Source organism: Esox lucius, chromosome 20, assembly GCF_011004845.1.
Source record: "Esox lucius isolate fEsoLuc1 chromosome 20, fEsoLuc1.pri, whole genome shotgun sequence".
Taxonomy (NCBI): Eukaryota; Metazoa; Chordata; class Actinopteri; order Esociformes; family Esocidae; genus Esox; species Esox lucius.
The window spans coordinates 8,998,160-9,011,200 of NC_047588.1; the positions used below are offsets into that span (position 1 = coordinate 8,998,160).

The 13,041-nt window shown below is 43.2% G+C and overlaps 1 protein-coding gene across 1 annotated transcript; it reads left to right on the forward strand.

The window, feature by feature from the left end:
• The first annotated feature begins 5,833 nt into the window (after nucleotides 1-5,833).
• LOC117593465 lies at nucleotides 5,834-9,580 on the forward strand. The gene is made up of 2 exons (XM_034288748.1): nucleotides 5,834-8,542; nucleotides 9,003-9,580. The coding sequence occupies exon 1, from the start codon at nucleotides 6,644-6,646 to the stop codon at nucleotides 7,619-7,621; it is 978 nt and encodes a 325-aa protein (XP_034144639.1). The 5' UTR covers nucleotides 5,834-6,643; the 3' UTR covers nucleotides 7,622-8,542; nucleotides 9,003-9,580.
• The last annotated feature ends 3,461 nt before the right edge of the window (nucleotides 9,581-13,041 follow it).

Sequence of the window (13,041 nt, forward strand, 5' to 3'; positions counted from 1 at the left end):
ATTCTGTACAGTCAGCACAGAACCAGGAGTGATGATTGTATGTTTTCATAGGGAGGATGATGGTTGTGAGACTTGCGTCCTTTGGAAAACCTGCTGGGGCTCCAGGAAGTCCAGGAAGTATATCATTGGAGCAGAGACACATTAGGGAGGCAACCTCATGTATTTATCTGACATATGACTGGCAGGTTCAGTCTCCAGGGAGTGCTTCCTGGTCATGGCGGGGTATAGGCAGGGTTACAAAGGAGGGGTTAAAAGTATGAAGAGTAAAAATGGTTGCTCAGTGCTGACTTTTTGTAAAGCATGACAGCCCCTGTGCTATGGTAGACTGCGGGGAAGTGAACTGATTCACCCTTTCCATGCTTTGTAAGATCCATGTCTAAGTGTGTACATGTGAGATCCCCACAAAGATAGTTAAACCTGACAAAATGGTGTGGACGAAGTTTTTTTGGAAAAAACTTTTTGTGTGTACTTTGCTTGTCCTGATGATTGTGTGTGTGTGTGTGTGTGTGTGTGTGTGTGTGTGTGTGTGTGTGTGTGTGTGTGTGTGTGTGTGTGTGTGTGTGTGTGTGTGTGTGTGTGTGTGTGTGTGTGTGCTTGCAAGCATGCACTTCTATGCCTGTTTGTGTGTGTGCCTCCCATGTCAAGAGACATGGATTTGGATTCATATCACAAGGTTCTTTTCCATTCTTTCAGGCTCAGTTCACATCAAGACAATATCATGTTTTACTGTGGGCTCAATCCACGCGTTACCGAACAGGGTCATTACCACTAATTATACCACTGTATTCGATTGGCTAATGATTAATCAACTGGTTGTTTTATAGGCACTATGACGCCATTTTGTATTCTACTTCCAAGGCCTTTTAGTTCAGTTCTCATAAACAACTGAGTCATAATGCAAAATCCTTTATCCCAAAGCACCCTCTTTCCAACCAGGTCTATCAGCGAGGAAATCCTCCATTGATAAACAAGGACATTAGCCCCTGGTATGAATGATACTGACAGAGAGTACGTGCTCTCCCGGCCTGTGCACAATGCTCGCTGTATTTATAGTACATACAGCCATTTTTGATAATCTTACCAATTAATTATTGTTCTTTTTAACTTCATCTCATCTTCATCCACTTATCCGGTATCGGGTCGCGGGGACAGCAGCTCCAGCAGGGGACCCCAAACTTCCCTTTCCCGAGCCACATTTGCCAGCTCTGACTGGAGGATCCCGAGGCGTTCCCAAGCCAGTGTCGAAATATAATCTCTCCACCTAGTCCTGGTTCTACCCCAAGGTCTCCTCCCAGCTGGACGTGCCTGGAACACCTCCCTAGGGAGACGTCCTGGGGACATCCTTACCAGATGACCAAACCACTTCAACTGGCTCTTTTCAATGCAAAGGAGCAGCGGCTCTACTCCGAGTTCCTCATGGATGACCAAGCTTCTCACCCTATCCCTAAGGGAGAAGCCAGCCACCCTTCTGAGAAAACCCATTTCAGACGCTTGCACTCGCGATCTAGTTCTTTCGGTCATGACCCAGCCTTCATGACCATAGGTGAGGGTAGGAACGAAAATTGACCGGTATATCGAGAGCTTTGCCTTCCGGCTCAGCTCTCTTTTCGTCACAACGGTGCGGTAAAGCGAATGCAATGCCGCCCCCGCTGCTCCGATTCTCCGGCCAATCTCCAGCTCCATTAATCCCTCACTCGCGAACAAGACCCCGAGATACTTGAACTACTTTACTTGGGGTAACGCCTCATTCCCTACCCGGAGGAGGCACTCCATCGGTTTCCTGCTGAGAACCATGGCCTCAGATTTAGAGGTGCTAATCCTCATCCCAACCGCTTCGCACTCTTTAACTTATTTTAACCCTGATCTTGAATCAACGGTCATCCCCAGTCGTATTTCATGGTGACTATTGTTTCCCAGGCTTTCTTTTTATTTATTTACAGTGGACCAGTAATAGATCAGGATAGCAGTGCTCGTTACAGACTTTCCTGTTTCCTTTTGGCAGTCTGCATGCAAGGGATTATGGATGGTCTTCTATGGAGGTCCTGTGTTGTTTTTTATTATTGTCTGATTAAAAAGGCACCCTGTAGATGGTATTTAGATGTGCTGTCCACACACTAATTAAATGACTATATGCTGGTTACTAATATCTTTTTGCTGGGTGATTATGTAGTGTATGCTTATATTTGTAACATGAACCAGGCAGCAGCATTGGGCCATAACCAAAAGGTTGCTATTACAAATTCCTGAGCTGACTAGACAACTTGTGCATTTGCCCTTGAGTAAGACACATCACCCTAATCGTTCCAGACTTAGACCTAAATAATTACATCTCCCAGGTGGTATCCAACTCTCTAAAGGTATCTTAGTGGGGAGTTGGAAAATGAAATAAAAAATATAATAATTTTACACCAAAAAGAAAAATTGTTAAAGGAAAATGAGGTTAGTCCATGAAGTCATTATACCTAGAATGTTATTTTTAATGGCAATTATGAAAATCCTGACGCATGTTGCATGCTAATGTAAACTATTCTCTGGCCTTCCTGAGTGAAAAATGGACCTTATCCTTATTCAAAACACAATTAACTATTACTGTAGGACCAAAGCCAGACATCTAAACATCTAAGCTCTATCACACTTGAATAGAGACTCTGTCTTTTGTGCAATGGATTGTCCTGAAGCTTATACAACCAACAAATATTGAGGAGTAAATGTGATACAAGCACTCAACATATTCAGTACCTATATATCCTGTTCAAACATTTATTTGATAAAACTCTTCATGGAAAAATAGATATGAAAAGGTCATGATAGAATTGTATTGTATTGAAGTGCTGTGTCATGTCAGTGTCTTGTGAAATCAAGTGTTAAATGGTCAGAGGTAAACACACAGGTCAACACCAGCATGTGATGGATCAGCTGTCTCTCAACCCCCCTCTGTTTTTCTCTAAAGTAGTGTTTCTTTGAGAGGAGTATCTCTCTTCTGTTTAAGGGGGAGGGGCATCGTTCAAGGGTTATTTAGTTTTTCGAAGAGATTCCAAGAAGGGTTTGGAGGAGGGAACAAGTGAGGTTTAGGGAGTCGGTGTGGGGAAGAAGAGGTTGAAATGAGGCGGAAGGGACAGAATGTTCTAGATGGACGGTCATTACGACAGGTCAATAACCAGCGTATGTCCAGGAAGTCTGGGGCTACTGTAGTTGGCTGCCATTTGCCATCATGGTGCTTTATTAAACCTCCATGCTTCCTGTTTAAACCTCAAAATAGTATTGTTAAAACTTCATTTTACAACTGTAAGTGGAAATCCCCTGTTATTGTTCACATAAAAAAAAACAAGTCTGTGCTTTCTTACTGGATTATTGTTTCACAGTGGACTTTATCCTTTCAATATTGGTCAATAACCAGATACTGTAGTTATGGAAAAGACCACACTCCTTGCGTGGTAAATATGAGAGGGGAGTTAAAAGAGATACATTTTTGTACAGGGTTTGTCATCTGTGGTGGTAAACCATAGTGAGATATGGATCTCTAAATGTTTTTGAATATGAAAGGGCCTTGTTAATGGATGCTGATGATGTCACTGCCCTTCTCACAAGACTTTGCGACAGGGATTTACGTCAGACATGTTAGCTAATGCGCTTTTATCATTGTCTGTGACAAATCTCGTCTTAATATCCATATCTGCTTTCACAGGCGCCGGAGACCAACTTTAATGATCCTATATGGCTTGACTGAAGAAAACTGATGAGTGTGCGTGCGTGTGTGTGTGTATTACTAGTGAGAACTATTTTAGACTTTGGGGTTGGGTCATATTGAGGTTTAGAGTTAGAATTAGGGTTAGGGGGTAATGGTTAGGTTTAGGATTGGTTTTAGCTCCTAAAAAGTCCTCAAACGTGTGTGTCTGTGTACAGAATCCACCAGATATAGCTATTGTCTGGCCATATGAGATACTTGGTCTGGAAGTGAGTTGTTCTTCAATCTTATTATTTCTCCTAAAATCAGGCATCATAAAACTAAATAAACCAAGTTTTCCTTTTGGCTGTAGGCTGTAAAGAGCGGAAGATAGATGTGCTCTGTATCAGTGTTGTTGTTTTCCAGGATTGTATTCATTAGGGAACTGCATGGAAAAAAGGCTTTAAGACGTTTCAGACCAGACAAACAAAAATAGCACTTGTTATTGGTATTTCAGTTCTGTTCTGTTTGTTGTGTAAGGAACATTAATATATCTCACCTTGGGGTTCACTCGCTCCATTCTGCAAGCGTTATAATAAGTGTTTTGGCCTTGTGAGTTGTTGATGCTGTGCCCCATTAAATACTGATAATGGCACATAGGGTTCCCCAGTGGCCCGTCTGCAGCTACTGCCTCAGGGCAGACTAGGGAAGTTGTCCTGACACACTATTTCCTTACCACACACACACACCCACACACTTTTTTTAAAATGTGTTTTAGCAAATCCACACTATATGGCCAAAAGGACACCACTATAGTGGTCTCTTAATGTCTTCCGGAGCTGTATATGGAAACCCCTACTAATTATTGAGATCAGGTGTTGCAGCCAAACCCATTGCTCACGTGTTCATAAAATCCAGCACAGCCATGAAATCTCCATAGACAAACATTGGCAGTACAAGGGGTTGTACTGAAGAGCTCAGTGACTTTAAACGTGGCGTTGTCATAGGATGCCTCCTTTACGACAAGTCAGTTTGTGACATATCTGCCCTACTAGATTTGCCCCGGTCAACTGTAAGTGCTATCATTGTGAAGTGGAATTGTCTAGGAGCAAGAACAGCTCAGCCACAAAGTGGTCGACCATGCAAACTCACAGAGCGGAGCTGCCGAGTGCTGAAGTTCGTAACGTGTAAAAATCACCTATCATCTGTTGCATCACTCACCACAGAGTTCCAAACTGCCTCTGGAAGCAACATCAGCACAAGAACTGTCTGTCAGGAGCTTCACAAAATGGGTTTCCATGGCTGAGCAGCTGTATGCAAGCCTCACAACATGTAAATGCCAAGCGTCAGCTGGAGTGATGTAAAGCACACTGCCACTGGACTCTGGAGCTGTGGAAAAGGGTTCTCTGGTGTGATGAAACACACTTCATTATCTGACAGTCTGAAAGATGAATTTGGGAGTGGCGGATACCAGGAGAACACTACCTACTGGAATGCATAGTGCCTACTGTAAAGTTGTATGGAGGAGGGATAATGGTCTGGGGCTGTGTTTCAGGGTTTGGGCTAGGCCCCTTAGTTCCAATGAAGGGTCATTTTAATGCTATAGGGTACAAAGACATTTTTGACAATTAGGTGCTTCCAACTTTATGGCAACAGTTCGGGGATGGCCCTTTCCTGATGCAACAGGACTGTGCCCCTGTACAGAAAGCGGGGTCCATGTAGACGTGGTTGGATGAGGTTGGTGTGGAGGACCAGTGGCCTGCACAGAGCCCTGACCTCAACCCCACTGAACACCTTTAGGATGAATTGGAACGGCGATTGTGTACCAGACCTTCTCGTCCAACATCAGTGCCTGACCTCACAAATGCTCTTTTGGCTGAATGGGAACAAAGTTCGAGCTGTAGAAGCGAGGCCAACTCCATGTTAATGCTCATGGTTTTGGAATGGGATGTCCAACAAGCTCATATAGGAGTGATGTTTGGGTGTACAGATACTTTTGGTCATATAGTGCATGTCTTCTAAACAAGTTTAAAAGTTACAAGCATAAGTCATGATAAATATCTGCCGTGGTGGTGGTGGGGGGTGTTATTAAAGTAATGATATCTATCTGCCATGGTGTTGGGGGGGGGGGGGGGTTGAGTAAATTTATGTAATCCCACCCACTTTCCTCACCCCTATCCCCCTAGAAATCTGCCTTCACCCCCTTCTGAGCAAAGAACACTGGAGCCTGTATTCATCTCTGGGCCCAGGGGCTGCATGTCAGATCAGCAGACCAGCTCCACGCAGACCTCCGTCCCTGCTCTCCTTTGAACCACTTCCTGTACGAGCCTTTCCTGACAAATACCAAACAGACTTAACCCATGATGCTTTGCTCTTCCTCCTTCCTTCCACGTTGCATGGGCGTCGGAACCTTTCCCTTCCACTCCCACATTTCCACAGCTACCATCCCTTCCTTGAAACATTGGACCATAGGCTTTAAAATATGGTTGCGTAACACCACAGTTTTGCTGATAATCCCTTATAGTCTCTTCACTAGGGTTTAAATCTGTGTGTGAAATGAGTCCTGGGTTTGCCATCATCACAACTCTCTATAGAATTAAAAGGTAAGTGACTCAGCAAGGTATTGAAAGATTTTGTGTACGTCTTTTTGCTGGTGTGCGTGCGTGCGTACATGCGTGTGAATGTGAATGAGCCAATTGGAAAGATCATTGAAAAATGTACCGAATGGAGATCCACTGCCATTCCATTCCATGTGTGTCATTAAGTGTCTGGTAGATGGCTACAGTGTTTTATTGCATGGCCTCTATGGCCAAGGGATGAAGACGTGTGTTTTATTGCATGCCTCTATTGCCAAGGGACAAAGACGTGTGTTTTATTACATGGCATCTATGGCCAAGGGACAAAGACGTGTTTTATTGCATGGCCTCTATGGCCAAGGGATGAAGACGTGTTTTATTGCATGGCCTCTATGGCCAAGGGATGAAGACGTGTTTTATTGCATGGCCTCTATGGACAAGGATGTGTGTTTTATTGCATGGCCTCTATTGCCAAGGGACAAGGACGTGTGTTTTATTGCATGGCCTCTATGGCCAAGGGACAAAGACGTGTTTTATTGCATGGCCTCTATGGCCAAGGGACAAGGACGTGTGTTTTATTGCATGGCCTCTATGGCCAAGGGACAAAGACGTGTTTTATTGCATGGCCTCTATGGCCAAGGGACAAGGACGTGTGTTTTATTGCATGGCCTCTATGGCCAAGGGACAAAGACGTGTGTTTTATTACATGGCCTCTATGGCCAAGGGACTAAGACGTGTTTTATTGCATGGCCTCTATGGCCAAGGGACAAGGACGTGTGTTTTATTGCATGGCCTCTATGGCCAAGGGACAAGGACGTGTGTTTTATTGCATGGCCTCTATGGCCAAGGGATGAAGACGTGTTTTATTGCATGGCCTCTATGGCCAAGGGATGAAGACGTGTTTTATTGCATGGCCTCTATGGACAAGGATGTGTGTTTTATTGCATGGCCTCTATTGCCAAGGGACAAGGACGTGTGTTTTATTGCATGGCCTCTATGGCCAAGGGACAAAGACGTGTTTTATTGCATGGCCTCTATGGCCAAGGGACAAGGACATGTGTTTTATTGCATGGCCTCTATGGCCAAGGGACAAAGACGTGTTTTATTGCATGGCCTCTATGGCCAAGGGACAAGGACGTGTGTTTTATTGCATGGCCTCTATGGCCAAGGGACAAAGACGTGTGTTTTATTACATGGCCTCTATGGCCAAGGGACTAAGACGTGTTTTATTGCATGGCCTCTATGGCCAAGGGACAAGGACGTGTGTTTTATTGCATGGCCTCTATGGCCAAGGGACAAGGACGTGTGTTTTATTGCATGGCCTCTATGGCCAAGGGATGAAGACGTGTTTTATTGCATGGCCTCTATGGCCAAGGGATGAAGACGTGTTTTATTGCATGGCCTCTATGGACAAGGATGTGTGTTTTATTGCATGGCCTCTATTGCCAAGGGACAAGGACGTGTGTTTTATTGCATGGCCTCTATGGCCAAGGGACAAAGACGTGTTTTATTGCATGGCCTCTATGGCCAAGGGACAAGGACGTGTGTTTTATTGCATGGCCTCTATGGCCAAGGGACAAGGACGTGTGTTTTATTGCATGGCCTCTATGGCCAAGGGACAAGGACGTGTGTTTTATTGCATGGCCTCTATGGCCAAGGGACAAAGACGTGTTTTATTGCATGGCCTCTATGGCCAAGGGACAAGGACGTGTGTTTTATTGCATGGCCTCTATGGCCAAGGGACAAGGACGTGTGTTTTATTGCATGGCCTCTAAGGCCAAGGGACAAAGACGTGTTTTATTGCATGGCCTCTATGGCCAAGGGACAAGGACATGTGTTTTATTGCATGGCCTCTATGGCCAAGGGACAAGGACGTGTTTTTTATTGCATGGCCTCTAAGGCCCAGGGACAAGGACGTGTTTTATTGCATGGCCTTTATGGCCAAGGGACAAGGACGTGTGTTTTATTGCATGGCCTCTATGGCCAAGGGACAAAGATGTTTTATTGCATGGCATTTGTGGGGGACGTGTTTTCATGTAGTGCATGGAAGGTGTAAGCTCTACCTGTTGGGAAAACTTTACTAATCCTCAGGTAGATTTGCCAAGGGAGCGGCCTTCAGCTAATTAATGGTTGTGAAGTGCGAAGGGACGTTGTTTTATCTGCGCTGCTATCTTATCTTAGATTGTCTGTCTGTCCCATAGAGAAATGGGGTGGGGACATACTTACTCTTTCCCTCTCCTTCTATTCTTTCTTTCCATCTTGCTCACTTTTTCAGATTGCAGAAATGTCTGCGTCTTTAGAGGTAAGTAGTCACAGCTCGATCCGAGGCTGAGCAACATGTGTTTGGAGTTTAATTTTTTTTCATACGTTTCTGATTTAAATTCAAGTCAGCCAATTCCCCTTTGGAGTCCTCCCAGGATACTCATTTCCATGGTACTGCATTCTGTGCAGATGACTAATACAATGGTGTGAGGTGTGTTTATCCCATATGTTTGACTTGCTCACATTTTCTGGGATTTTTTTGTGGCTATTGAAGCTTGACAGATTAATTTTGGAATTCATTTAGATAACATAACATTCAAATGACCCGAGAGGGAGCTTTCATATGTGGTGATGAATGGAAAATACAAAACATTAAACAGAACACCGAAACATGTAGACTAGGAGGTAAGATGCTAAATTAGTAATTAAATGTGTGTTTTTGTAATTCTGTCTTTTTTTTTACATTTAAATGTCACTGAGGGGTGCCTTTCTTTTTCCAGTTCCCTTCCCACTGATTCCTATTACCCTGTTCAGTGGGTTCTGACTTGTGTTCCCTAAAGTACCAAACCACTCCACAATATTAAAGGCAACAATGGATTATATATGGATTATATGATATATTTGTAAAATGGATTAGTGCACAGTATACGTCCTCAATGTCCATAGAAAGAACTGGAGTTATTTACATTTTTAGTTAATGTGTACATTATTTCTTTTGAAGCAGATCTTTTTTGTCAATGATTGCTTTGCTATAATCTATGTTGCCAATGATTGTTTTCTATGATCTATGCTCCTCATTCTGAAACTGCTGTATTTTGGAGACTGTATTGAATGTTGGTGCCCCTAAATAGTTTTAGACAGGGTCCTGCACACTGGCCCCCCAAAATGTGCTCTGGCTGTGGGTTTCTGAGCAGATACTACCTGTTGTTTAGAACTGTAAGCCCTTGGCTTCACACATTTAGGCTATACTACCCTACCAAGTAACTGCTTATATGGTAAGAAATTAGTTAATGCTTTGGTAATGATTTTTGGTATAGTTGTGCTCATAAGTTTGCATACCCTGGCAGAAATTGTGAAATTTTGGCATTGATTTAGAAAATATGACTGATCATTCAAAATAACTGTCTTTTATTGAAGGATAGCGATCATATGAAGCCATTTATTATCACATGGTTGTTTGGCTCCTTTTTAAATCATAATGATAACAGAAATCACCCAAATGGCCCTGGTCAACAGTTAACTTATCCTTGAATGTTTGGCCTTGTTACAGACACACAAGGTGACACACAAGTTGACACACACAGGTGAGAATGGTAATTACAGGTGAATTTCCCACACCTGTGGCTTTTTAAATTGCAGTTAGTGTCTGTGTATCAATAGTCATTGAGTTGGTTAGCTCTCACATGGATGCACTGAACAGGCTAGATACTGAGCCATGGGGCGTAGAAAAGAACTGTGAAAAGACCTGCGTAACAAGGAAATGTAACTTTATAAAGATGGAAAAGGATATAAAAAGATGTCCAAAGCCTTGCAAATGCCAATCAGTACTGTTCAATCACTTATTAAGAAGTGGAAAATTCGGGGATCTCTTGATACCAAGCCAATGTCAGGTAGACCAAGAAAGATTTCAGCCAAAACTGACAGAAGAATTGTTTGGGATACAAAGAAAACCCCACAGGTCACCTCAGGAGAAATACAGGCTGCTCTGGTAAAAGATTGCGTGGTTGTTTGAAGGAGCACAATACGATGATACTTGAACAAAAATGAGCTGCATTGTCGAGTTGCCAGAAGCAAGCCTTTACTGCGCCAATGCCACAAAAAAGCCTGGTTACAATATCCCCAACAATACCTTGACACACCTCACGTCTCTGGCACACTGTAATTTGGAGAGACGAGACCAAAATCGAGCTTTATGGTCGAGCTTTCTGGAGAAAGTATTAAGTATTAAGAACTCAGGGTATGCAGACTTTTGAACATGGGTCAGTTAATAGTTTTCTTTGTTGCCATGTTTTGTTTTATGATTGTGCCATTCTGTTATGAACTACAGTTGAATGTGAATCCCAAAAGAAATAAAATGTTTTGCCTGCTCACTCATGTTTTCATTACAAATAGTACATACATTACCAATTCTCCAAGGGTATGCAAACTTTTGAGCACAGCTGTATATAGAATACAAGTGTCCTGTATCTATTCTATTGCATTTTTGGATTAGATGGGGGCAGTTACTTAACAAGTCACTATGAAATCAAAGGTTTCTGAGGAGTTGCATATTGAAATCTTCCAACAATATTATGCTAGTGAAAATACTTATTAATCGCAGTAAGCTCAAATCAAAAATAAAATTGGCAGATACTGCTACGAGCTTTAGTTTCGCCCCATTATTTATTACATATCATGCCAAGAAGCAAGGTAGTAACTTCTATTTTACTTTCAAAGGTCATGTTAAAGGTTTAAATAATATACATACTTATACAAATCTCCAATGATCTGCCTTACATGTACAGAATTTCATTAAAAAGAGTACACCCCTCACATTTTTGTAAATATTTGATTATCTTTTCACGTGACAACACTGAAGAAATGACACTTTGCTACAATTTAAAGTAGTACTGACAGCTTGTATTATAGTGTAAATTTGCTGTCCCCTCAAAATAACTCAACACCCAGCCATTAATGTCTAAACCCTGGCAACAAAAGTGAATACACCTCTAAGTGAAAAGTGTCAATATTTTCTGTGGACACCATTATTTTCCAGCACTGCCTTAACCCTCTTGGGCATGAAGTTCTTCACAGGTTGCCACTGGAGTCCTCTTCCACTCCTCCATGACGACATCACAGAGCTGGTGGATGTTAGAGACCTTGTGCTCTTCCACCTTCCGTTTGAAGATGCCCCACAGATGCTCAATAGAGTTTAGGTCTGCAGACATGCTTGGCCAGTCCATCACCTTTACCCTCAGCTTCTTTAGCAAGGCAGTGGTCATCTTGGAGGTGTGTTTGGGGTCGTTATCATGTTGGAATACTGCCCTGCGGCCCAGTCTCTGAAGGGAGGGGATCATGCTCTTCATCAGTATGTCACAGTACATGTTGACATTCATGGTTCCCTCAATGAACTGTAGCTCCCCAGTGCTGGCAGCTCTCATGCAGCCCCAGACCATGACTCTCCCACCACCATACTTGACTGTAGGCAAGACACACTTGTCTTTGTACTCCTCACCTGGTTGCTGCCACACACGCTTGACACCATCTGAACCAAATAAGTTTATCTTGGTCTCATCAGACCTAGGACATGGTTCCAGTAATTCATGTCCATAGTCTGCTTGTCTTCAGCAAACTGTTTGCGGGCAGACGACAGCCATGCCGACCAATTTGATGCAGTATGGTCTGAGCACTGACAGGCTGTCCCCCCACCCCTTCAACCTCTGCAGCAATGCTTGTAGCACTCATACGTCTATTTCCCAAAGACAACCTCAGGATATGATGCTGAGCATGTGCACTCAACTTCTTTGGTTGACCATGGCGAGGTCTGTTATGAGTGGAACCTGACCTGTTAAACCGTTGTATGGTCTTGGCCACCGTGCTGCAGCTCAGTTTCAGGGTCTTGGCAATCTTCTTATAGCCTAGGCCATCTTTATGTAGAAAGTTCTTTACCATGAGGTGCCATGTCGAACTTCTAGTGACCTGTATGAGGGAGTATGAGAGCAATAACACCAAATTTAACACACCTGCTAAATCTTCAGGTCTTCCCCAGGGAGGGAAAATGGCTAATTGGGCCCAATTTGGCCATTTTCACTTAGGGGTGTACACACTTTTGTTGTCAGCGGTTTAGACATTAATGGCTGGGTGTTGTGTTATTTTGAGGGGACAGCAAATATACACTTACACAAGCTGTACACTCACTGCTTTACATTGTAGCAAAGTGTCATTTCTTCAGTGTAGTCACATGAAAAGGTATAATCCAATATTTGAGGGGTGTACTCATTTTTGTGAGATATTGTATTTGGCTGGACCATAAAAATCGTTTGAAGACATTTTTCTCGGGTCCACTTAATGAGCTGTTTCTTCTTTTGCTTAGTAGGGCAGAATAGGGGCCCAGGGAAAAGACCCAGTTAGGACACTGAAGTTTGTTTTAGGTTGTCATTTTTCTATCTTTGTGTGAACATCTTTACAGCTACCTAGCCCTGCCTTTTATCACCACGGTTTTTCGGTACTCTGCGCCCATGCAATACAACACCAACCATTATTACCTTCTCTCCCACAACTTTTATGAGGATTAATCTGAGCTAGAGTTTATATGTTCCCCGTCTTCGTTTAAAACAGGCTTAACATTTATAGATCATCAGCTCACGTCACCCCAGCTGCTCCCAGGATGAACGAGTGCTATCTTGTCTGAGATCTTTCCCTCCCTCTCCTCGCCTAATTTCCTCATCTCTCATTTCATCTTTCATTGTTCATTTCATTCTCCCACCTGGTCTCCTCGGAGATACAGTATGACCTAGACATCCCTGAACAAAGTCGCCCTCCCTCATTCGTTGGAGAAAA